The sequence below is a fragment of the Myodes glareolus genome, chromosome 21 (assembly GCF_982192425.1).
Source record: "Myodes glareolus chromosome 21, mMyoGla1.1, whole genome shotgun sequence".
Lineage (NCBI taxonomy): Eukaryota > Metazoa > Chordata > Mammalia > Rodentia > Cricetidae > Myodes > Myodes glareolus.
This window is the reverse complement of record NC_142046.1, coordinates 21,267,298-21,293,183: the sequence shown is the minus strand read 5'-3', so window position 1 is coordinate 21,293,183 and position 25,886 is coordinate 21,267,298. Positions and strand designations below refer to the sequence as shown.

The 25,886-nt window shown below is 49.1% G+C and overlaps 1 protein-coding gene across 4 annotated transcripts in view; it reads right to left on the bottom strand.

The window, feature by feature from the left end:
- Window positions 1-17,412, bottom strand: part of Cacna1b (calcium voltage-gated channel subunit alpha1 B) — a 162,143-nt gene extending 144,731 nt beyond the window's left edge. Inside the window, exons 1-3 of one of the 4 annotated variants that reach the window (XM_087899911.1) lie at window positions 17,052-17,412; window positions 16,054-16,159; window positions 12,446-12,585 (exon numbers count right to left, since the gene is read on the bottom strand). In XM_087899911.1, coding sequence (XP_087756037.1) covers window positions 12,446-12,585; window positions 16,054-16,159; window positions 17,052-17,335 — 530 coding nt within the window. In that variant the 5' untranslated portion in view covers window positions 17,336-17,412. Of the gene's footprint in view, window positions 1-12,445; window positions 12,586-16,053; window positions 16,304-17,051 lie in introns of those variants that run through there. The other 3 variants (XM_087899910.1, XM_087899909.1, XM_085681213.2) reach the window with 3 other exon arrangements.
- Between the last annotated feature and the right edge of the window lie 8,474 nt (window positions 17,413-25,886).

Sequence of the window (25,886 nt, the reverse complement as noted above, 5' to 3'; positions counted from 1 at the left end):
GCAGAACCCACAGTACAAAAACTTTTTTAATTTAATTTTTAAAAGATAGAGCACCCACAAGATGGCTCAGCGGCTCAGCCACTTGCTGCCAGGCCTGATGAAAAGTTCAGTCCTCAGGACCCACACAGTAGGAGGGAAGAAACTGCCGCAAACTATCCGCTGACCTTCACACACACTGCCATGCACACATGCACACACACACGCACACACATGATTTAAATTTTTTAAAATACAAAGACAGCTATAGTGCTCTGCCACCTGTTGAGCCCTAGCCCATGAGCTGAGTCTCTATACGGTTTGCTGGGTTTCGTCTGTTTGGTTTTTATGATAATGGACACCGAGGTCAGGCTTTCAGACGTGACAGGCAAGTACTCCTTCGCTGAGCTACCTCCTCAGCTCAGCTCTAGCTGGAGTGCTTGATACTAGATGTCTACTGTCACTGTCATTAGGAAACACAAACGGCGATAATCTCGATACAGCATGTGAGGACAGGTAAACAGAAATAATGACAGCCCCAATGAGCCAACAAAGACGGAGATCTCTGCACACCGCCGGGCGATGTAAACACAGCAATAAACCAGACTCCTTGGTCTGTCTTTGGCTTTACTGCGCATCAGACAGTGCTCTTATAAACCGTGTCCATCAAGTACTGAGTCACTTCTCCAACGCCGTTTTCTTGCTTTTGGCTTTTGCCACAACTTAGTAACTATTGCGGTATTCTAAACGTTCTCACTGATTTGCTAGAGTGACCTGTTTTTCACGATTTTTCATGGGAAGATATAAAAACATCTATTTGCCCTGGATAGGACACCAACAAACCAAAGTCTGGCCTGATAAGCAATGAGTTTGCTGGGGTTACGTACAGAAATGTAGAAATGTGGGCAACTCAGAGGTGGCTACGCCACCAGGAAGTGCCCCTGGCAACTATGGATAGCTATAAGTGACATATATATACATATATGTCACTTATATATATTATATATAATATGAATGAATAGCATGTGGGGTGGGTGGGGAAAGGGATCCTGTAAGCCTCCTTCCAATTCTCACAAGGAAAGGAACTAACAGATCTACCCAAAGAGGGTCTCAAGTAAGTCATTACGGATGCTCTGTATCATAATGTCCAACATAAAGGATACAGCTCCACTCTTGTGAGCTGATTGATATCTGACACTTTTACTATACTTGAGAGCAACATTTATCATAAGACGCATAATTACACACATAAAACAAGGAACTTAAGAAATGTTATATGATCGCTTCCCAAATCAGAAAATTCCCCATCTTCCCTCTTGCCTTGGGCCTCTCTAATCTGAGACACAACAATATTCAGGTTAGCAATAGCCATACAATGGCCTCAGAGTGTCCAAGTGAAAAGAAGACTCGTCTATCTCTTTCCTTACAGAGAAGCTGTGAATGAGGAGGAGGCAGAGAGAGGGAGGCTATCAGAAGCTGAGAGGGACTAAGTGGCCTCTTACTCCAAATAGCCAAGTTATAGATCAAAATGAACATTCCGGAAGTCCAATGACATTCGTATAAGGGAAAGCTACTGGCCTACTGCTGACAGGGATAAAGAGTTAGCGGTCTGTAGAAATCACCTAACCACCACAGCTCCTTAAGCCAACATCTAACTCAGCAGAGTCCAACTCTCTTCACGTCCGCAAGGCCAAGGCTGGAACACACAAGTCAGGGGCAGCAGCAGGTGTTGAAGTTCCTGCGACGGCCCAGCTGAAGGAGCTGAGGGAGCTGGCTTCTTTAAAACAGATTTGCAGTACCGGAGCAGTATTTCTTGGAGGAAGAAGCCACTGACAACTGTCCCAGGTAGAAGGATGGACCAGCTGACTCCACCAGGTACTGATGCAGACAGAAAGGCAAGTGGAAGCCACTGCTCATTTGCCGTCCGGAAATGCTTGGGCCTCACAAATTATCCTAAGTCTATTCTGCGTTGTAAACGAACAGATCTTGAATGATCCCACACCTAAGTATGTGTTGTTGAACATTGGGCCCACTGCGGAGGCTCACTGCTCAGAGACAAGGTTTCTGTTAACCAGCACTGTCCAATGACAATGTACCTGGTCACTAAAGAGCTGGGATGTGGGTCTTAAAGGAGACGGGTGTTGTTTGCGAGCCGGCTAACACAACAGCCATTCCATAGCTCACAAATGGGAGACATAATTCCAACTTAGTCTCCTGATAAATCTGGGAAAGCAAACATTACCGCGTCTGAGGGCTCACTGAGCTAAGTGGCAGGAACACTGGTAACTCGGGGTGGGTCAAATCAAAACACCAACGCACACGGATTGGAAGAGGATGTTAACATGGATGGAGGGCTTGGGGGGTCTAAAGACTCTCACAGGGGATAAGAGCAAGAAACCTAGAGTTCGGAGTGGTCCTGAAAAGTCATCTGAGTCACTGTCATCTCAGGAGCAAACATCGGATGTACGGAATCGCTTCCTGAAGTGGAATCTGCCCCTGGTGAGGACACTATGGTTTACAGTTCCCAGCACCTCATGAATTGGTTGGCAGAGCAGTGGCGACCTAAGAGGACTAGCCACAATTTTGAAATAAGTTCCGCTGTGGATAGCGTGCTATCAAACAGCACCGGAGACGGAAGAGAAGTATATGAAGAGTTTGCCGGAAGGCCAACTTGACTGTTGTCTTAGCAAACTGCCAGGCGCCACTTTCTTTGGCAGCTGACATCAACAAAAAGATCCCTCAACAGAAAGGCTCAAGATGGTTAACACTGTCGGCAATAAAGCACTTTTTAAAGTAAGGAATGCACATGTTAGATATAATATTGTTGCGGTTAATACAGCAGATAAAATGTATAGCTTTATATGCATTGTGGCAATAAAAAGTCCTGACTTGCTTTATTGCAAAATGTATTTCATGGTAGTAGATGCGAACCACATGGCAACATCTTTGAGGCATGCCTGAAATTAGCACTATAAGAAGCAAACTGCCCTTGCCACATCACCTGCAAAAGACTGTGCCCGGTGGGGGAGAGGAATCCTGAAGGCATATACCACTCACATAATATTCTTAAAACAACAACAACAAACCCAGAAATATAGAAAGGATTAGTGAAATATAGAAATAAATAAATATAGAAATAAAGGATTAGTGAAATATAGAAATAAATATAGAAATATAGAAAGGATTAGTGAAATATAGAAATATAAAGAGAGAGAGAGAGAGAGAGAGAAAGAGAGAGAGAGAGAGAGAGAATGAGAGAATTTTCAGGACTCAGGGTCAGGGTGGGTGATAATCTAGAAATCTGTAGAGCTACAAAAGGGCCCCAGGAGAGCTCCCGCCGGGAATGGGAGGCTCAGTGTCCTGGCTGTGGCACTGTATTGCTCTTGTCACTTGGAAACCTGAGGAAGGATGCGATACTCCCTCCATACTACAGTTGGCTCAAAATCAAAACCTGACCTTTTTTTAAAAAGGTGGTGTTAATTTCCGGAGCTCAGTGCCCAGTCCATTGATCTGCCTGGTCCACTGGCCCACATCCCTTACACTCCTGGCCCTGATCCTACCAGTGTGCACCAGTGTGAGTCTGGTGAGTCCGTGGAAACCTGCATGTCCACCACTCCCAGTTAAAACCTCTGGCCCCACCTCCCCTGTACTGATTAGGTCTGCAGGCAGACAAGGCAGCTCTGGCCTCCTCTCCACCAGGGAGCAACTGTACTTCCTGAGCTAGGGTCTGAGACCGACGTTGAGAAGAGGTAGACCAGGGACTCCACGTTAGACAACACACTGCCCTCAGACCACACATCCCGTCACCTTCCTCACTCTCATCCTCAGCCTCTTCTGGGTGCTGTGTTGTCAGGGTCCATGGCCAATGGGAGGAAAACGCGAGAAGCGCGTGAGGAGAGGCCTCAGGCTGGGAGTGAGGCAGCATTCCACAATGTTTAGCTAGAGTCTCAGGGCACAAGAAGAGCAGGCCAGCCCAGGATGGCAAGGGGTCACAAGACAACTGGGCCTAGAGCTGTATCCCACCCATAATCACATCCTCTGGTACTCACCTTAAAACCAGGAACCTCGGTTTCCAGCTCCCAGAACAGGCAAGGTTACAGTTGAGTAAAAGCTGTCCAGTCTGTGTGGGACTGTGTTATACCTGCCTTTACACACACACACACACACACACACACACACACACACACACACGACGGCCCTGGTGGGGCGAGAATGGATGACTAAGGCCAACACTGGGGAAGAGAGAGTGGTGATATAGTACAAGTCCCATTCCAAATGGGCCCCAGCACTGCCTCGTAGGCCAACCAGGGCATAGGGCCAGTCCCGCAGATGGACTCTGTGATGGTGTGATGTGAACTCTAGTCTGAACCCTACCACCCCAGACCCGAAACGACAAAGGGGATGGCAGTCGTGAGGGGAGAAGGCAGGCAGAGATTAAGTGTCACGAGTTAATGGCAGGTGTAGCTATGTGGCCTGTTGGAACTCTGCCCGGCTAAATGGTGGAGTGTAAAACAGGCCAACCAGAGGAAGCTACAACAGCGTCCACAGCAGCACAGTGAAGAGGAAGCTACAACAGCGTCCACAGCAGCACAGTGAAGAGCCTCTTTCTACTCCAGCAGCTATAGAAGCCCAGGAACTAGGAAGCTCCCGAGCCCCCTGATTAGGGAATCGAGGGTGAGCAGGAGGCCTGCCTGCCACCCTGCTCTCGGTCCAGGGACTAGCTCCAAGCCTAGTAACAGACAGACACCATTAGCAATCATTCGCACCTCGGTGTGGATCACAGCTCTGGGCTTCGGTGTGAGGAGGGAGGAGAGACGCCAATGAGTGTGTTTCTCTTTGCTCTCAAGTGCCACCCTTGCTGGGTGTGAACTTAAACTCCTGTGACATCTGTGGGGGTATAGCCACAGGACGCAGGACCAGCTGCCCTGGGTTATAATATCACTGGCCTGGACACCCATGCCTGAGCCTATCGAGGACCTGCCAATTAGGACAGAGCAATGTCAGTGAGCCAGACAGGCTCACCAGGTGGAACTGGGGTGTCTATTCAAGATGGAAACTTGGGAGTTCACAAGGCCCCTCCGTCCTAAATGGTAACAACTAACTTAGAGCCCATCTCGAAACCCTGACCAGACCTACAGCCACCAGCTACTGGGCCAGGCTGGAAATGAGTACCCCAAGTGAGGTACAGGCTGTACCAGACCCTTACTCCTTTGTCTGACACCTTGTGCCAGGCCCTCGCTGGATGCTACAGGACCAGCTCCCTGGCCCTACACTGTTGTCCAGAGCTCACAGTGGCATTTCCAGAACCTTGGGTCCACTCTGTGTCCTGAGCTCTGTAGACCTTGCCAGGCTGGACTATGGTCCCTCAGCAGTCTGGGCACCAACTGCGCTCAGTTTTGCACATGCATGTCTCTTTCTCTCCCTGGGATGTTGTATGAAAAGGTTTCACTTCTTGATCTCTGAGCTGCAGTGGTCAGGTGCAAAGGGATCAGGTGGGCACAGGCAAGTCTCTTGACTGACCACCCAGGGTGCTGACCATGAAGAAACTTCTGGGCTTTATTCTGAATAATCTGAAAGGCCGTGGAGACTAGATTTAGGGGTGTCTTAGCCCAAAATCTACCCAAGTCTAAAGGCACAGTTTGTGGAAGTACAAGGGACAGGTGGGTGTGTGTCCCTAGGGACTGGGATTCCTGTTCTCTGCCCCTTCTTATGGCTGGGGTATTGGAAGGTGGTGGCCAGCAACTGCAAGAAGCAATTAGAAGCATATCCCACTCCTAGACCCTGGAGTCAGGGGTCTGGGCTATTGGGGATTATGGACACTTTCTGCCATGAGTCAGTGGTTAGTGGACTTCAGGAATGCTTCCCCCACACTCACCTGTGGTCTGGCCCAGAGGAAGGTGGGCCTCTGGGCACCCACTGAGGGCCACAGGGTCAAGGTCTGCACCCCAACCAGCCCCCACTCATCAAGAAGACCCCACTCTGCTTTCATATAAGGTAGATTGTACAATCAGTTTCCCCCAGGGGCTGCTCCTAACCCAGAAACACACAAGGACTCTTAGACCCTAGAAGTACCTGACAGGATGAGAGCTTGAAGCTACTTCATTGAGGGGACTGGGGATTCCCACCTGCCTACGACCAGGGAGGAGCCTGAACCCCTGAACACAAGTCAATGGGAATTGTCCCAGAGAAGGGCCTGGTTCTATTCCATGATCCAGAAGTACAGAGTCCTGAAGCAAAGGGAAAAGTTGGGGGAAGTAGGAGACAGAGAAGAGAGTGAGCTGGGTCCTCTATAAATACCCACTTGCAGGGGTGTGTGCCAAGGAGGGAGGCTGGGCGCCACTCATCAGAGCAGGGCATCCCTGGGACTTTACGTAACCGGCAGAGGACTCTAGAGCTGTCAGAGGGACATGAGGCCAGTGTGAGGCCACTATCAGGAAGGCCATCTGAGATATGAACACCAGTGCTGAACCAGTGTCACCACCCCTCACCCGGTGCCCACATTCACAGAGCTGCTCGGGGCAGAGGCTTTGCTGTACGTGGCGGGGGCTGGGGAGATCCCCATGTCCTGGCAAGTTCCCAGATGCCACAGGGCCAGGAAGGGTTGCAAAACCCAAGGATACTACCTAGAAAACCTTAACCCTGATCTCAGAAGACAGGGATCAAAGGTTTCCTCCATGCGGCTGCAGAGGCTACTTCTCAAAACAGAACTCCTGAACTCCTAACTCTAGCCACATTTGGGGCAGTAAATAATCAGGATGTAGGAAGGGAAAGGGAGTCCAACGAATCTCAACCTGGGCAGCACAGAGGCTATCCCTCAGCAGAGTCCCAGTTAAACACTGGGGAGCTACAGAACAGCCCCCTGTGTGGAGCTGGCTTTAGCTATCTGTCTTGAGCCGCTTGCCCGCAGGCACAGTATCCCTAAGCACTGTCCCCTTGCCTTGGGGCAGATATCCATGTGCTCATCTATTTCTTCTGTCCCTAACTGCCTTGTGCCTCCCCAGCCCCCAGGGAGCACCTCCCAAATCAGGCTACATCCTTGTGCCCTAAAAGCTATTAGACACTGGCAGTAGGTTCAGAGTCTGTGGTGACCGTGCCCGACTCTGAGCTCACCGTCCACCTTCCCTCCCACGAGGCAGCCCACACTCCTCTCCTCTTCCCACAGGAGATGAATCCGGAGGGAGGAGCCTGGGCTCTAATCACACGTCCTGGAAAGGAATCTCTGCTTAATGTGAAGTAAAATGAGAAGCTGTGGTTGGAAATGTCCCCCAGGGAGCCACCTGTCTGCGCCAAGACATGTTTCTCTGTGTGTCTCCATAGGCCATTAGGGGAAGCAGCAGGCTAGGCCACAACAGAGGTCCCTGTTACCTATGAATTGAAGACCTCCAGGCCAAAGGCCATAGCAGGGTCCTCTAGGGGTCCTGGAAGAGAGGAGGCAGTGACGAGGTGGGTGTGGGGTGGGAGAAGAACGATGGCTGCCATAGGGAACACGGAAAAGATAGCAGCCTGGGAAATGAGTGCTGGATCTGGAAGATGCCAGAGGTTCCTGGAGACTCTGCCTTCTCGGTACAACACTTGAACTCTCTGGAGTCTCTGCCCAGGCTGCTGCTGCCCCCAGTACCCTCAGTCTCAATTGTCTGCTTTCTTCCCTGTGCCCAGTGTAAACCCAACTCAACTGCCCTATACCCAGACCATGACCCTGTCCTGCCCCCCACCATCCACCAAAACTGTCTCTCAAGGACCTCCTGACACCAGCGACAGAATTTCCCATTAGTGACTGCGAGCCTTCCCCTCCCCAAGGGCAAATGGACAGTCTGTTCATATATCCAGAAAAAAACATGGCCTGCAGAAGGGCAAGAAACCTATTGGAGTACTCCTGAGTCCTAAGAAACCTAAACAGAGTAGAAGGCAAGAGGCGTCTCCAGCAATTTTACCTTCCAGGCGACCAAGCAAGGCGATGAGCAGGCAATGGAGGAGGGCAGCTGGGAAGGAAGGCTGGCGCTGGCGAGGGGAGCTCTAGGGGCCCCACGCACTCGCTTGCTCTCCCTCTCTCTGCACCCCTCCTTGCTCTGCCCTACATTTGTCTCCATCTCTGTCTCCATAGCCCTCCACTCATCTTCACACATCCCAGCCGACGCACTTGCTTTCAGATTCAGTCTGTGAAGACTCCAGCCATCCCCATCACTCCTGCCCACCTAAGCACGCCCATCTTCAGCCCCCAGACACTCATTTCCATTGGAGAGACCAACACACTGGCCGGGCCCCTGGGCATGTCTTCACTCGAGACTCTGGGGCTGGCCTTCTCCAGCTGCAGCAGTTTCTCCCGGACCCCCACCAATGCTCGGGTAGGCTGTTAGTTCCTAGCCTAACGCAGCCACTCTGGGCCTCTCTCCTCTACCCACAGTACGCAGCTTTCTCTCTCCTGCTTTGCTGAGAAGCACCTTAAACAATGAGCATTACTAACAGGTCCCACCCTAAGGCCCCCATGCCTCTCGCTCCCACACACACCTAATCCACTTCAGGCCACATCACACGTTTCCCTCCGACGTCGGCTTTGTAGTACAGAGCATGCTCCTCCTGAATCCCTGGCTGCACACAAGTGTTCCCCTGGGTCTCCATCACCTCCTTGCCCAAGCAGCTCATAGGTATAGGAACCAGGGTACAGTCCGAGACAGCTTCTCTGGTTCCTGGTGATCCTGTCTGGTCTTTCTATACTCTTGGTCAGGACCATAGCCACAGCTCTCCCCACAAATCAAGTAGCTTATACCCTTAAGCCTTGAAGCCCATTCATGCCCTCCCAAACCTGAGGCCTTCCCTGACTGCCTATACAAAGTTTGCCCTATGTACTCCTTACCCACTTTCCCACCGAGATCAAGATTATCCAGCCCTTCCATAACATGTTGAGCTGGTTCGTGCCAAGAAGCACTGTGGTCTAGCCAAGGTGCAGACCTGCCCTGGCTACAGTCTCGGAGGCAGAGCAGCATATGTAAGCACCACCCAGGCATGAGATTACGTATACTGACGAGAAACAGGCTGGGAAGGATGCCTGCCACTTTGGACACCACTCGCCGGAAGGGACTCTGTGGCTCTGTCCCCATGTTCACACCATCTGGCAAATGCCGAGGACGTAAGTGATGAATGGTGAGTGGCGGGAGCAGAGTGAGCAGGCGAGAAGCCCAGATGCTCAGGAAGATGAACAGAGCTGCAGGTGGACATGATGCCCATGGGCACGGGATAAACAGGCAGGAGAGGAGCAGGACGTAGCTCTCAGGAGGCCCCTGGCAGCACTGGGGCGGTGACACTTACTATCATTTTCCAACTAGGGCTCCTATCCGGGCACTTCTGGGCCCTGCTCATCCTAGAATGCAGAAAAAAGTGTCTGTGGAAAAGGAGGTGGGCAGGGAAGCTGTAGGACCAGGAAGGGAACCCTTCTCCTAGCAGTGAGGCAGAGCTCATATTAGGAGATTTAGGCACTTATCCCCACCCTACCAAGGGACTACAGTCTGGGCTAGTCCAGTGGGAAACAGGAAGTCATAACTGAGGGGCCAGACTCAATGAGCACAAGCCCATACACCATCTCTCATAATCCCCAGGCTCCCAGAAGCATCCCTGTGACTTACACAGATCTACAACCAGATCACATCTTTGCCTCAGAGAGAGCAGCAAGTGACCAGCGCACCTAGTCGATTACAGCCCTTGTACCATATCCACTGGTGCAGATAACAAGACACCGGAGAAGGAAGGAAGGCAGACAGCAACAGGCACCCAGCCTGTTATCTTATCTATGAATAGGGTGGTGGCTCACAACTCTCTACCCTACCACGACCCAGGCATCTCTCACAACCAGCATCAGGAGCAGAGAGACCCCTGCTGGCCACTGGGGATATGCCTGGCTTCACTAGGCAACAGGCCAGGGTGCTGTCTGCCTCTCCCCTCTGGGCCTCGAACCCTCTAAGCACCAATTAAACAAAGCCTAATTAAAACAACAAAATAACAAGAACGTGCCACACCCCCACATAGACCCTACCACTGGGACCTCAGCTCAGAAGGGTTAGAGATGGGCTCTTCCCTGGGTTTTCCACCAAAGCCTCCCATAAACACAGACACACTCGGGTCCTTGTGACTCTGTCCTATAGGAGCATCAGAGCAGCTGAGTGTGGCTCTGGTCCTGTGTGCGGGCCTCCACGAGACACGGATCACCCTCCCACCTGGGGTTGGCACCACCTCACGGGGAGAAACCTAAAACCACAACAGCAGTGCCGGCTTTCCCGTAGACACGGAGGGCAAGGGCGGAGACATGAAGCAAGAGACTGAGAGGGGAGGAGACAGGAGAGTGAGGGAAACAGAAAGGGTAGGGAGTGGAAGGGAAGAAAAGACAGCTGTACAAAGAGGCAGAAAGGGAAAAGGGGTAAACAGAACATGGACAAGGGGGATCTCCAAGACTAGAACGAGACAGTCTTGCCTTCCTTTGGGGGGAAGGTTAACATTCCTGTCCCACCCAGCAATGGGCTGCATCCCCCAAACTCAGGCCTCTCCTAGGATCCAGGGGTTCTATAGGTAAGGATGGGGTGGGACAGGGAGCTCTGGTCTCCCTCCTTGCCTCCTTGTTTCCGGGCACCCTACTCCTTGGGTGGCAGATTCTAGTAGCGGGGTCCAGCATCCCTTGCCAGCCTCTCCCCTCAACATCCATCCGTTTTGCCACCACTCACTGTCCCCTCCTGGATGGCAGCCCCAAGATAGGCTCAGGGGACACTCTGAAAAATAAGACGCCATTCTTGTCTTCGGGGACTTGATCTCAAGGGAAAGAGAAGTGTAAACAGCTGTAGCTACTCCCGGATGCCCCAGGTGGTAGCCTGGACGTGGGGAACACCCGACCCACAGGGGCCACACTTGTTACCAACCCCTCGTGATCCTTCATTTGTGTCTTTGGTGGAAAGCAAGTGTCCATAAAGCTACAGAGGGCTTTCTGTAAACACACTCCCACTTTAGAACAAGGAGCAACCCGCAGACGTGGGCAGAGATCACACACGGCACTGAGGCCACCATTATACTAAATTCCTTGGGAATACCAGATAACTCTAGAAGACAAAACCTTCCACCTTCCCCAGCCTCATGACAGAAGCTACAGCACAAACGGGGAGCCTTTGTCACCCATGTCTCTGCGGGTCTTACCTAGGAGCCCAGAGGTCTTAACCTGACTTCCTTTATTCCTCAACTCCAGGGAGCCCCAGACCCAGGCTTCCCAGACACCTCCTTCCTGACGCTCAACCCCTTCCTACACACACCTACATGTACCAGGCCTCCATGGAGGTCAGAGGGCAGAGATGGAACCACACCAGCTCCCATTTTAAAAACCGTGATAGCTCCCTATGCCCTGTTCTTGGCACTTAATCGCCAACCACAAGGCCCTACGGAAAATGACACTGCAACCCCTAGGCCTGGACAGAGGCTCTGGGAAAGCCACAGGCTCTGTGTGAGTCGCCCCCATCCCAACCACGGCCTCTGCCCCCCACACAGGAGTTCCTCAGTCCACAGCCTACACTAGAAAAACAGAAGAAGAATGTGCAATGCCCATTAGGCAAACAAATCAAACTGAGATGGTTAAGAGATGGGCCACACACCGACTTCCTGAAGCTCCTGGGCAGTTGAGAATTTTAATCTGGTCACTGTATGGAAGGACTGATGGACAGGAAGCAGCAGGTATACATTGTAAATAAACACACTCAGGGGCAGAGAGACTGGAGAGATGGCTCAGCAGCTAAGAGCACTTGTGGTTCTTGCTGAGAACCCAGATTCAGTTTCCAGCACCCACATAGTAACTCCAGTTCCAGGGGACCTGATGCCCTCTTCTGACCTCCGAGGGCACCAGGCATACATGTGGTACACATACATACATGCAAGCAAAACACTCATACATTGAATAAATCTAAAAACAGAAACGTTGCCAGGGCGAGAACCAGGATCACGTACTCAGCCTCACACAGTGGGTGGCACAGAGCTATCAGGGAGACGTCCCAGGTAGCTTCTCAGACGGGAAATGGCCCAGATATCAACTGCTCCTCAAGATCACAGATGGGTAGGAGCCTTCTGAAGAAGCACCTCACTTGCTGGTCACACCATCCATAGTGCCCAGGACCCTATGCCCATAGTGTCTGCCTTGCTTTTAGGGTCTGTAATCAGGCTCCTCCTGATAGGCCTAGGAGTGAGCCCTCTGGGAAAACACAGTACAAACACAGCATGGTCCTCAGAGCACAGCAGATGGGAACAGACCCCAATGTCTCTGAGAGTCTCACTTGGGAGCCCAGTAAGTTGAGTGGGGAGAAGCAATCGCCATTCGTCCAGAGGTATAACCAGAGACCTCTTTAACCTCTGCACTGCACTCAGGGGATGGGGTACCAACATGAACATTTCTTCCACTTCAGCCCTACGGTGGGGCAGCACACACCAATGCACTCGGGCTTGGCCCACCTACCCCGTGAGAACCACCACGAAGTCCATGACATTCCAGCCATTTCGAAGGTAGGAGCCCTTGTGGAAAACGAAGCCCAGTGCGATGATCTTGATCCCCGCCTCGAAGCAAAAGATCCCGATGAAATAAGGCTCCGTGTCATCCTGAGGAGGAGCACAGGACAGTGTTCACCTCTGTCCCCTCAGCAAAATGGCTAGTCAGCAGTCCCTGTCTGGGCACACCTACTACCCCACGGCTAACCCTGCCAGGCACCCTCAGGCTTCTCCAGGGTGCACTGCTCCCACCAGCCTGAGTGTGACCACTTGACACGACTAACAATGGGATCTCCCATTTGTTGATGTGACAGCAGTGCTCTGCTCGTGCTGACGAGACCTTAGGTCTCTACTCTGTCATCCCAGCTTCCGCTCCATTCACAGGGTACCAGGACTGTCCTGCTGGAATCATGGAGAAGACTCTGCTCAAGGAGGTAAAAAAGGTAGTGATGATGCTCATTTTGGATACCTCTAAACCAAGTCCTTGTATTAACTAGAGCAACTCTTTCTATACAGTCAGGTCTTCTCCCTTCTAAGGGCACAAATGCACAGAGAGGGAGTAGCTAGACCCAAGACCATATATAACCCTAGCAGCCACCTGGGTCTGACCCTAGGCTCTGGTCACTATGCCAGGTTACCTGGAAAGCTTGACATCCTTAGTCTTTACTTTGGGACTCACTCGCACATGCAACACACATAGACAAGCAGAACATGCAAATTCTGATGGGGGGAATAAAGAAAAGCAAAGCTCCGGCATTAAGGATATTACAGTGACAATATTGGAAGACCAGAAGACAGCGCCCCTTTACAGGCTAGGCCTACATCCCAGCAGTAGGCATGAGACTGGGAGGTGGGAGCAAACCCGGGAACCCAGATAGACCAAGGCTCAGGGAGTCTTGTCAAAGGCATGGCAACAAAGGTTTCTAGGGCTAGAGTCTAGGGAAAAGATTGCTGTTGGAGAAAACAGTAGGACCAAAGGAATAGAGACGGGGAGTCTAATAAGATCCTCGTGTCCACTTCTTAGCCAGCACCTACCAGGTACGATGCTGGGGAGGACAAGAGCTGAGCAAGCAGTAGGAAGCTTGGGGAGAAGGGTGTCACAGGACCACAAACGGAGAAAGCAATAGGAGCACCAGGTGTACGGGGAAGAGAGCAGAGAGCTTCAGGGAGCTGGACAAGGAGGATTAGCATGATTCAGTTGCTACACTTGGGGGCAGCTGCTTTAAAAATAGGAAGAAATGACGGGAAGCAGGATGGCTTCCAGAGTCCACTCACAAGGGCTGGCCCCTAGGACCAGCTCCAGCAAAAACTGCTCTTCAAACACACCATGCCCCCATGAAGGGAGACTGAACATGTGGCCTACATGCTCCAAGGAGCTGCCACATGAGATGGGCCAACTAACTTCTTCAGCTGGAGCCTCTCTCCAAGAAGTATGACCCTCAAGGGCCCCGTGCCTTGCCAACACATGAGCTTGATCCTCCCTCTCCTGCCGGCAGGGAATCAGCCCCTAAGACTGGCTGATGGCCCTGAAGTTTGCAAAGGGAAGTGACTATCAGCAGGTATGAGCAGAACGAGGAGCCTGGCCACTGAGCATCCATGATGTCCCTGTGTCCCTGTCCTGCCTCCTGATGCTGACTCATGACAGGGATGAAGCTCCTGAAGGAATGCATGCATTAGTCTTGGCCTCAAGGTTTCTGGTCTAGTTTAGTTGGGAGGGTCTTCGTTCCTCAAGGGGAGGGACTGTTGACTATCTGAACCAAAGAAGAAACTGACCTCACAATGTCTTTATGGACAAAAAGAGAAGAACGGACCAGATTCTAGGGCCACTAGCAAGAAAGTCCTCCCTTAGATTTTTCTGCCCAGCTCCCATAAGCCAGACCCGTGACTGAGGCTGATGGGACCAGAAGGCTGAGCTGCAAGACAAAGGCTTGGGCAGCTATAGAGGACAAGTGAGGGAGAAGCAGGGGCCCCAAAGATGAGGAAGCCGACCCCAAGTGAGTCTAGAAACACTGGGGTCCCAACACCACTCCGCCCCTTACTGCTAGGTAGCTAGAAGCTCTAGTTTCCAAGCCCGTCTGTCTTTTGTTCGTCCTAAAAGCCCCTGAGGACGGAGCCAACAGGCAAGGCTGAGGTTAGCCGAGAACATTTTGGAGCTCCAGGATAGGCCCAAAGTGGCATATACTGCTTGTTTTCCCAATAGCTTAGCCACAAAAGTTACATCTTCCCATTCCCATCTTTATCAACACCAAGCAAACCTGCTGCACTGACACAGGTAATCAGAAAGCTGAACACGAGACTTGGCCGTGAAAGGATGCCTAAGTTCATGGCCCCTTGCGCTGACCTCAGTCTGGCCTGTGACCCTCTTGGCATATGTGCCAGAGTTCCCTAGAGATATGGTCATGACCTATGGCACTGGAGATGCTCAACCTGGTAAACCTCCAAGTTCACTCCCTTCTCTGGCCTCTGGATTGGTTGTTCACCATAAGAATGGAGTAAGCAGAGCTCATACTAGGCCAGAGGCCCAAAGGAACAGAGGAACCATTCTGGACATGACCAGAAGTGTCCAGAGACCATTACTTACCCTCTGCCTTGAAATGCGACTTAACTCGCAATCTTCCTTCCCAACCTATACTCTCTAAGGCCACTTAGCCTTTTCCTGTCCTCCAGGATGATCCTCAACCCCAGGTGGCCATCTTAAACATCCTCTTAGGTTGTCATGAAGTTCACCTTCTCAGAGCCACCTCCCCTGCCAAACTTCAGAAGAGAATGGGAAGACAGGCCACACTGGAGCTCAGGAGGATGCCAGGTCCCAAGCTACACATTGCTTTATCTGAGCTGAAGTCAGAGAAGCAACAGCCAGAATGGAGAGAGAATGGAGCAGCCTCTTCTCCTTAGAGAGCTCGGTCCCCAGGGTCCTTCTGACCCCCACTAAGTACTAAGAAGTACTATAGTCTCACAGTCATACCCTGCACATGCTAAGCCCAGGCAAAAGGGCAGCAGGAGAGAGCAGTGGCTGTGCCCTCACCTGTGAAATGGCACTAGCCCCTCAAACCTCCAGAGTGCAGAAGGCTGGCCTTCGATCCTGCCTCCCGCTCCATGAGAGTCATAATCCCAGAGGTATGGCCTCAAGTTCCCAGAATGAACATCACTGGGTTCTAGGAAACTCTTGGCAGGACACTAGAGGAGAATATGGATTCAAAACATTTGGGAAGAAGTGCTTCCTTAGAGAATATGGCAGTAAAGGTAGTCAGCTGGCCACAGGGCTACCCATAAAGCCTGATACTCTTATTATATCTATGAGAAATGCCCCTCCCTCATTCCAGGTCTAGAACTGGGTCCTTAAGTCAAGGCCAGCACAGTATGCCCAAATGAACCATCTGGGGAGTAGGGGTAGCTAAAGACACAAGGCACCAGCTAGTGATTCCCTGGTCTTTCATCACGCTCAACTGGCCACCTCAGTTTCCTGGCACTGGACAGGGAGTCAGGACAGAGCCCTGTCCTGCCTGTCCAGCTCAGACACATAAGACAACCTGCCAATACCCAAGCTTCCAGCCCCCCAAACCCTTAGCCAGCACTCACCAGGCGCTCAGACATGGGAGTCTTGTCCCCATCAGGGAGGTGCTGCTCCAGGGCCAGAACAATGCAGTTGGCTATGATGGTGGCCAGGATCATGTATTCGAAGGGCGTGTGTGGGTTAAGGACTGGCTAGGAGGCGCTACGGAGGTAGTGAAGATGAGGACAGCGCAGTGCAGTAGCCAGGGCTGAGTACTGCTGGCCGACACCCACCTTCCCCCCCATCAAGGCTAGTCTTCTCAGTTCCCCGCCCTAGTTCTGGGGGCAGCCAAGAGGCGGGGCCTCTGCAGTTGCCCAGCCCCTCCGCTAGTTCCGACGCCGTCAGCACCACGGACAGCTGCCTTGCTTAGCCCGCCAGCGCCACCGGAGAGCCCTCCAGTAGCCCCCCAGAGCAGCAGAAGCGGGCCCTGCGCAGGCGCACGCCCTTACCTAAAGACACAGCCACAAGTATCTACACCCGCACGTGAACATAATGTACCAAGAATGCCGAACACACGCACGCGCAGCACCGGCTCAAGCGATGCCCGCACACAAACGCAGGCACCTGCAGTCAGCACGCGCAAGGACCCGCATCCACACGGCCCTCACACCTGCAAGACTCGGATTCGCCCTCCCGTGTCCTCCAGGACGGCTGCATGCTGTGTGTCCCAACCTGGCTCCCCAAGACCAAGTGCACGAAGGGACAAGCCCCAGGTCAGAAGGGGCTCCGCCCAGCGTGCACCCAGTCCGTCGTGGCCTCCACGACCACACACGCGCACACCCAAACCACGCACACACGCACTCGGAGACCGCCCCAGAGGCTCCGCCCCGCTCTTCCTCGCCGGCCCGTGGGGTCCGCGACGCGCTTCTCCCGGGTCGCACCCCCTCCCAGCACCAGAAAGATGGCCACTGGGCGCCTCCGCCCAGGCCCCAGGCGCCCCTCCCGGACCCGCCGCGCGGACACCGACGTCGCCCCAGCCCCTGACCTCCGCCGGTCCCCGACCGGCCAGGCCCCCGTAGGATATGGCCACTCCGTGATGCGCTTAGCGTATTTGCGGACGACGTTGTCCTCGCTGAAGATGAAGAGCGAGCGGTTGACGGTGAAGCAGTTCTGCTTGACTGGGATGGGGTTGTACAGGGCCATGGTCCGTGCGCGTTGCGCGATGGACTGCTTGTACAGGACCCGCTGGCCCGGCGGCAGACCCCCTTGGCCCGGGCCACCCGCCCCGCCGGCCCCGCCGCCCCGAGCCCGCTCCCCGCCGCCGGGGCCCCCATAGCGGCCACTCAGCTCGTCCCCGAAGCGGACCATGACTTCTGGGCGCCGCGAGCATCCCCGGCTCCGCGGCCCGGCACCGAGGGCGCGGCGCGCCAGGGGCTCCTAGCCGAGCCGCAGCGAGCCGCCTGGACCTCGCCCGCCAGCTGCTACCGCACCCGAGCCGCGGCCCTACGCCACGCCCTATAAGGGGTCGGTCACGCGGCCGCGCCTAGCCAATCCGCGTCGGTCCCACCCCCGGACCCCACAGACCCCGCCCCCGCGGCCGCCCCCGCCGGAGTCCGCGGCGGTCCTCGGGGAACGCCGAGTTGCGTGTGCCCAGCTCTAGGCAGCGTGAGCCTCTGCGTGCCCCTGGGGCGCCGCCCAAAGCCTTCGCTGCCTCTGGTTCCCCAGGTCAGCAGCCTGAGAGGTCCCCTGGTGCCCTCGCGCTCCTCGAACCCGAACAGACCCTCCCCGGTGGGGCGATGTCCGTGGCATCCAGAAGCGGCAGCCTAGGTTCCCATTGGCGTCCACACCCCTGTCCTGCGGAGGCCATGTCGTCAGCCACTCCCTCTCGATGCTGGCCATCGGATGCCGAGACTATCGTCGCCCCTTCATTTTTTGATATCCTCACATGCCCTGCTTTGAAATCCCTGGTCCCTGAAGGTCTCGCAAAGGACCCTGTCAAGAGTTCCCTCTGCGGTTTTTCATATACCGGACCCTGAGCCGCTCCAAGATCTCAGCTCAGACAGTCCTTGTTCTGCCATTCATTCTATAAACATTCAGACAGAGCTTCGTGGTGCACCTGTTTGCCACACCCAGGATCCACCTTCACCGAGCTGACATTTTTCTACCAAAGGTAGAAACATTTATATGGCACTTAATAGGTGATAGCAGACACGGTGAGTACACAGGATGGCTTGTGGGTCTTAGCATTGGGATTAACCCCTTCCCCAAATCCCACTTAAATGGCAGAGGAAGAGAAAGGGTTCTCTTCACCCTTGCAGGAAATGAACAAAGGAAGGTCACAAAGCCACAGCAATGTGGAAGAGTGGAAGGTGGGGGATCTCTCTGCCAGGCTATGCCTTGGATCTGAAATGTTGCTTCAAAATTCGTGTGCTGAGGGCTTGGTCCCCATTACAGCAGTAATCAGAAGCGAGGGCTTTGGTATCATGAGAGGGATTTGACCTCATGAATGGATTGATCCGTTGATGGATTCATAAATTGATGGACTGCTGGGAGGTTGTGGGAAGCAGAGGAGTGACCTAGCTGAAAGGAGTGGGTTCTTGAGGGGCATACTGCCAGGACTGTATGGGTCTCTGATTCCTTCCTCTCTCTTGTCCCTTGTTCTCCTATTCTCCCCCTCCCTCCCCTCAACTCCACCTTTTCTGGCATGATACTCTGACTCCCCACAAACAATGGTGCCACGGAAACCACGAACTGAAACCACTGAAACTGTGAGCGATAATACACCCTTTCACCTTTAAATTGTTCTTAGTGAATGAAAGCTAATCCGCACACGACTCCGGAGTGCTACTGGGAGGTGAGGGGTGCAAAGCCAGACCTAGCAGAGGACACCACAAGGGCAGTCCACGGCTGGAAGTAGGATGCTGTCCTTGTTGTCGGCTGACACACTTCAAAGGATCCATCCACTGGCTACGCAAAGAACACAGACTGCAGAAGACCAGTACATGGGTCTTCGGAGGTACTTAGGAAGCAGAGGCAAGCAGCAGCTTATAAGAAACAGTTATAACAGTCAGCTCTGGGATCCTTATCGTGTTCTCCTTTCTTTCCATGAGCACCATACTCTTCTTTTCTCGCTTGTTACCTCGTGACTCAAAGGGCTGCCATGCTATCTATCACATCTTTACACTGCTGTATCAGCAAGGGAAGGAAGGTAGAAAAAGCACCTATTTTTAAAATCAGTGCATTATATATATATCCTTTTATACAGGGATATATTTCTGAAGAAAAGATTTTGTTCATAAGTCTTAAACTTTAGGGTTTTTTTTGACTTTAAAACATCTGTTTTAAAGGGGGATCTGGGGTTGGTATATAAAATGCAAAATAAAAATAAAAATTAATAAGTCACAAAATGGAAAAAACATTTATTTACTTTTTAAAGATTTGTTTATGATGGGATATAGTGATGGCTCAGAGGTTAAGAGCACTGGCTGCTCTTCTAGAGGACCGGGGTTGAATTCCCAGCACCCACATGGCAGCTCACAATGTCTGTAACTCCAGTTGCAGGGATCCAATGCCTTCTTCTAGTCTCCGAGGGCACTGCATGAAAATGGTACAGCAAACAGTCATTCAGACAAATATTCATACACATGAACTAAAAGTAAAATCCCCAAAATTAAAAATTTTAAATATTTTTGAGGTTGGATGTGAGGGCACAGTCCTTTAATCCCAGCACTCAGGTGACAAAGACAGGTTTGTCTTTGTGAGTTTGGGTCCAATCTCATCTATGTTCAAGTTCAACCTTGTCTACACAGCAAGTTCCAAACCAAACAGTAAGACCCTGTCAAAAAATAATAATAATTTTTACTTTTAATTATATGTGTAACTCTGTCTGCATATGGGTATGTCTGGATCCCATGGCCCCGGATCTAGATAGACAGTAATAAACAATCCACTGTGGGTATTTGTGGATATGTGTGGATCCGTGGCCCCGGATTTAGACAGACAGTAATAAAGAATCCACTGTGGGTTCTCCACTGTGGGTATTTGTGGGTATGTGTGGGTCCCATGGCCCCAGATTTAGACAGAGTTCTCCACTGTGAATGTTTGCCAGTCTATTTATTTGCTACCCACATCACCGATTTCCTATCTCTCCAGGAAAGCTAATACCACTGAGTAGCTGGCATTGATGGTGTTGGGTAATGGTTTCCTCCAGGTTGAAACATTGTTTCCTGCAGAGAAGTGGAGTTGGACTTTTTTCATCTTACCATTGGCTCCCCATGATGACAAGGAGACATGATTAATTATAAAAGCTTGACCAATAGCTTAGGCTTTGTTTTAGCTAACTCTTATAACTTAAATTAACCCATTTCTACTCCTCTATGTGCTCCCCCAAGGCCCATTTACCTCCTCTACATACTATCTACCCAGCTTTCCCTGCTTCTGCCATGCCTCCTCACATCTGCCCTTCCCAACATCCTCTGTGTCTGGAAATCCTGTCTAGCTATTGGCCATTCAACTTTTTATTAAACCAATCAGAGTGGCACACCTTCATAGTGTACAAAAAGATTATCCCATAACATTTCCTTCCTTTTGTCTACATAAAAAGGAAAGGTTTTAACTCTAACACAGTAAAACCATATATAAGTAGACAGAGTTTTCTTTGGGCACAAAGATTCCCAAATAATGACACAGAGATTTTGCGTTAATTATGAAAGCTCAGCATTAGCTTAGGTTGGTTCCTAATTAGTTCTTATAATTTAAATTAACCCATATTTTTAAAGCTATGTTCAGCAGTGTGACTCAATCCCTTACCTCTGCAAACTGCCCATCCTGCTTCCTCGGTGCTGACTGGCAACTCCTTCTTCTTCTTCCGCAGAGTCCTCTTTTTCCCCCTCGAAGTCCTGCCTTACCTCTTCCTGCCTAGGTATTGGCCATTCAGCTCTTTATTAAACCAATTGAAAGGCCCTTTGGCAAAGACACATCTACATAGTATACACAAATATTCTGTAACATTAAAAGAAAAGATTCTATTACCTAGGATATAAGATAGGTATGCAGAAAAATTCAGCCACAGAAAATACGAATTAGGAGAGAACAATTGATGATTTTCAAAAATTACTAGGCATTATTAACTGGTTATGGCCCACAATTGGATTGGCAATTCAAGAACAATTTATGTCAAAACTTACAGGGTGATAAGGACTTGAATATTTCAAAGAAAACTATCAGCTGAGACTGAGAGAGAATTGGTTTGGGTAGAAAAGAAATTACAGGATGCACAGGAGGATCAGTTGGATCCAGAGCTTGATTGTATCCTGGTTATTTTACCTTCTACATATTCTCCCACAGGAATTCTCGTGCAGAGAGAAGATAATATTTTATGATGACTATTTTCACCACACAAACAGAGTAAAAAAATAAAGACCTGTGTAGAAAAGGTTTCTGAATTGATTCTGGAAGGAAAATTAAGACTTTCCCAATTAATAGGAATAGATTGGGCAGAAATTGTGGTACATTTACTAAAGCTGAAATTTCCTCATTATGGATAGAAAATGAGCATTGGCAAAAAGCTTGCAGTAATTTGTTGGGAGAGATTAACAACAAATATCCCCAAAGCAAAAGACTTCCGTTTATAAAGAGAACTAATTGGATTCTTCCTCATATTGTACAGGGAACACCAGTTTCTTGAGTTCCTACACTCTGTACTGATGCAAATAAATCAGGAAATGCAGGTGACAAGTTAGGAAATTAAAGTAACATGCCTCAAAATCCATATGATTCTATTCAAAAGTTATAATTATATGCTATTTGCATAGTATTATTAGATTTTCCAGAACCATTTAATATAGATACTGACTCTCGATATGCAGAAAGAGTTGCTTTACATATTGAAACTGCTGAACCTATTCCAGATGATTCAAAATTCGCTTTGCTATTTATACAATTACAAGAAATAATCAGAAATAAAATCATTCCTTATATATAACACATATCAGATCCCATATGGGTCTACCAGGCCCTCTAGCACAAGGTAATGATGAAATTGATCGGCTATTGATAGGAAATGTGCTAGAGTCTCAGACTTTTATAAGAAACACTATGTTAATAGCAAGGGTTTGATAAAATATTTTTATATCACTTGGCAACAAACCAAGGAAATTATAAGAAAATGTCCTACTTGGTCTTTGTATAACTAAACTCCACTATCTGAAGGAAGTAACCCAAAGGATACTCAAAGAAATGAAATTTGGCAAATGGATATGTTTCATTTTGCAGAGTTTGAAAAATTAAAATATGTCCACCATACCATAGATACATATTTAGGATTTCAATGGGCAACTGCTTGAGTTCTGAAAAGACTGATTCTATAATTGCAGATTTATTAGAAGCTTTGCCCATCATTGCGATACCTGTACAAATTAAGTCTGACAATGCTCCAGGATATGTTTCTAGTAAAATAAAACAGTTTTTTGCATATTACGACATATAGAATATACCAGATATACCACACAATCCTACAGGGCAAGCAGTTATAGAAAGATCTAATTGTACTTTAAAAGATATGCTTAATAAACAGAAATTGATAATAAAGACCACCAGAGAAAGATTACACAGTGCTTTATTGACTTTGAATTTTTAAATGCTAATGAGAAAGGAACAACAGCTGCAAAGAGACATTGGGTAGTAGAAAAAAACTATTGAATAAAATCAGCTTGAATATTTTAAAGATGTGTTGACTTCAGAATGGAAACCAGGATATGTGTTATGTTGGGGAAGAGGTTTTCTTTTTGTTTTTTGTTTCCACAGGAGAATAAAGCTATGGATACCTTCAAAATTGCTAAAAATTCAATTTGAGGAAAGATCTCTTGGTTAGAAGAGGCAATAGTTCATCAAATAGTGTGACCATTCAAACTAAACTAACTTATAAGACTAACAAATGTCTTTCATTTGATCAGTTATAACTTGCCAAAAAGGGAAACTTCCTAAAGTTAGGGTTGAGGCAGGATTTTGTTTTTGTCTTTCAGGAGAAAGAAGGCATCCAACGTAGGAATCTGAAGACCACTGGACAAATAAGACATCTGAAGACAAATGATGAATCATCCAGAGAAAATGTCCCAAGAAAGAGAGCAAATTGGCCTAATGGTATAACACATCTCTGGTGTTGGAAAGGCTTTTGTAAATGTGTTCCTTTTATTGGTTAAGGAATAAAGAAGCTGATTTTTGGCTAATGGATTAACAGAATATAGCCAGGGTGGAAAAAATAGAGGAAGAGAGTGGGCAGAGTCAAGGAGAAGCCATGTAGCTGCTGCTGGGGACAGTGGGCCACGACCTCGTGGTAATGCACAGATTAATGGAAAAGGTTAGTTTAGGATATAAGAGCAAGCTAAAAATATACTTAAGTGATTGGCCAAGAAGTGATTTAAATAATATAGTTTCTGTGTGATTATTTCAGGAGTCTGGGTGGCCAGGAAACATACAAACAGCTTCCAACAACATATTAATGCTCATTGTGGGGCTGACTCAATTCTCAAAAAACTTGACAGGATAAAATTTCATAAATCTTTCCAAAAGTTTGTTTCTGCTGTTCTCTATAGACATATAATGCAAATGGTCTTTATATAGTCCCAGTTCAATTAAAAATTAAAGCTGGCTTTCCAGTTGGAATGTGGCTCTCTTTTTCTCTAAATCCAAGCAGGCTTGTTAAAGGAAAATCCAAAATCTCTGTCTCATGTGAGAAGAGCCACCTGGTATAAGACAGAATGAAAACAAAAATTAAGAGACTATTTTATTGCCACTAATCTCTTAATCCTTTGGTTTTGTTTTGACTCTTTAAAACTCTTCTTAATATTAATATATATATATGTATGTATATATATAAAATCTCAAAATTAATAAGATTAATATATATTTAAACTTTCTGTCATGATATTAATGTTCTTATAGAGTACTAACAAATTATAGAAAAAGGCTTCATCTAATTTTCTGTACTTTGTTTCAGGCTTAAGTCTGAATCAGGTAACTAGGAATTAAGTTTGCACACCCTGGATGTACTTAACAAATTGTAGTCCTTTAACCTCTCCAAGATCTGCTGCATATGACATTTAAAATGTGTAAGTTTTCTCCCGTGAACCATGACCATTCCTAACAGTGACCTTTAGAGTCTCCAAAAGGATGATGGGGCCCCACAACACTATGAAGCTGACAAATACCAGCCAAAGATTAGCTTTGAACTATAAACTACTCAGGGCAATTTCAAAGCAGCTGGCTGAGGTGGTCCAGCCTCAGGCACTACTCCAGCCAGAACTTCAGATAGGCCCTACACATTGTAATTACACAGAGGTTGGCAATGAATGATACAGCTACTCTCCCAGGACTCAACTATTACCTCAATTTTCTCAGGGTCCCCTAGACAGCAGGAAGCAATCTAGAGAACATGATGTCCACATTCCCAAGAGGTAAGGTGGGTCATTTTTGGTCATCCAGTGGGTTATGGATATTTATCATTGTTTAGGGGGATTGGTTACAAGTTGTTACTGGTAATTGTCAGGAAAAAAGCTGAACAAAAGAGATTAGATTCAGGGATCTCATTCTGAAAAGAAAAAGGGAGGATACAGAGATGATAGGATAAAAGGGTACATTATTAAATCTATTTTTAAACTAAAATAGCAACTACCAGTCTTAAATATTTTATATTGGTATAGATTTTTGTATATTGATATAAATTTAAGGCTATTTTTGTTATATATATGTGTGTGTATGTGTGTGTATGTGTGTGTGTGTGTGTTTTTTAAACAAAAAAACCTCTTGTTTAAGGTATTTTCATGAAGCAGGGAAGAGCTTGTATATCACCAAGGTATTTGACACAGATGTCAAAAGAGACCCATATGGCAGGCCATAGCTAGGACTGTATCTCATACCTGTCCCCAGGCCCCTTCCTCTCTACCCCACTTCCCTGCTTCAGTGGCTGGTGAAAGCACCGGCAGGCTCCTGAGGAGAGAACAGGGTAAAGGCAGGACACACATACACACACCCCAAGGGCAGGTCCATCAAGCTGCCCTCACTCTGTGTCCTTCCTCTACCTCTGCCCCTTGCTCCTTTTGTTTCTGCAGTCTCTGGGCACGATACACGGATGCTCTCTTGAGGCTTCACTGTATCACACACATAGTATGTAGATTATACCTTCTAGTTTGTGAGTCTGCCTCAGAGTCACCATTCCCGGGGGACTAAGGGAAACAAGTAAGAGTCAAGCCTATAGTAGGCGAGGAGGACCACAAAGACACCCTAAGCCAAGAGTGGACTTGCGTTCAGCTTCCTTGAGAGATGTGAACAGACGTGCAAACGGAAGGACGAAATCAGAGTAACTGTTGCTCCCATAAAGTGGGTGTTACAGAGAAATAGGAGACAGCAGCACCCGAGGACAAAGGGACACCAGTCATTGTATCATACTTACACAGGCATAGATCACTTCTTTGTGGAGGGTACTCACAACACTGCAGACAGATCCTCCTAAGCAGAAGCACCTACACCAGCGTAGACAGCTTGTCCAGTGAAGTGACCACAGTGGGTGTCGACAGCTTATTCAGTGAGGAACTGCCCTGAGCGGGTGTGTAAACCGCTTGTCAGTGAGGAAGTACACAGAGGAATGTAGACAGCTTATTCAGCGAGTCTGTATATACAGCAGTTGTAAACAGCTACAGGGGGACACACACAAAGGAGTGGGGTTGATGATGTCAGGTATCTTTCCTCAATTGCGCTCTACACTTTTTATTTATTGAGACAAGGTCTCTCACTAAACATTGTCTATTTAGCCAGGCTGACCAGCCAGTGAGCTTCAGAAATTCACCAGGAGTTTGAGATGTTTGTTTGTTGTTGTTGTTTGTTTTTCTTTAGCGATAACCAATGTCATTGGACTTGTGTACTA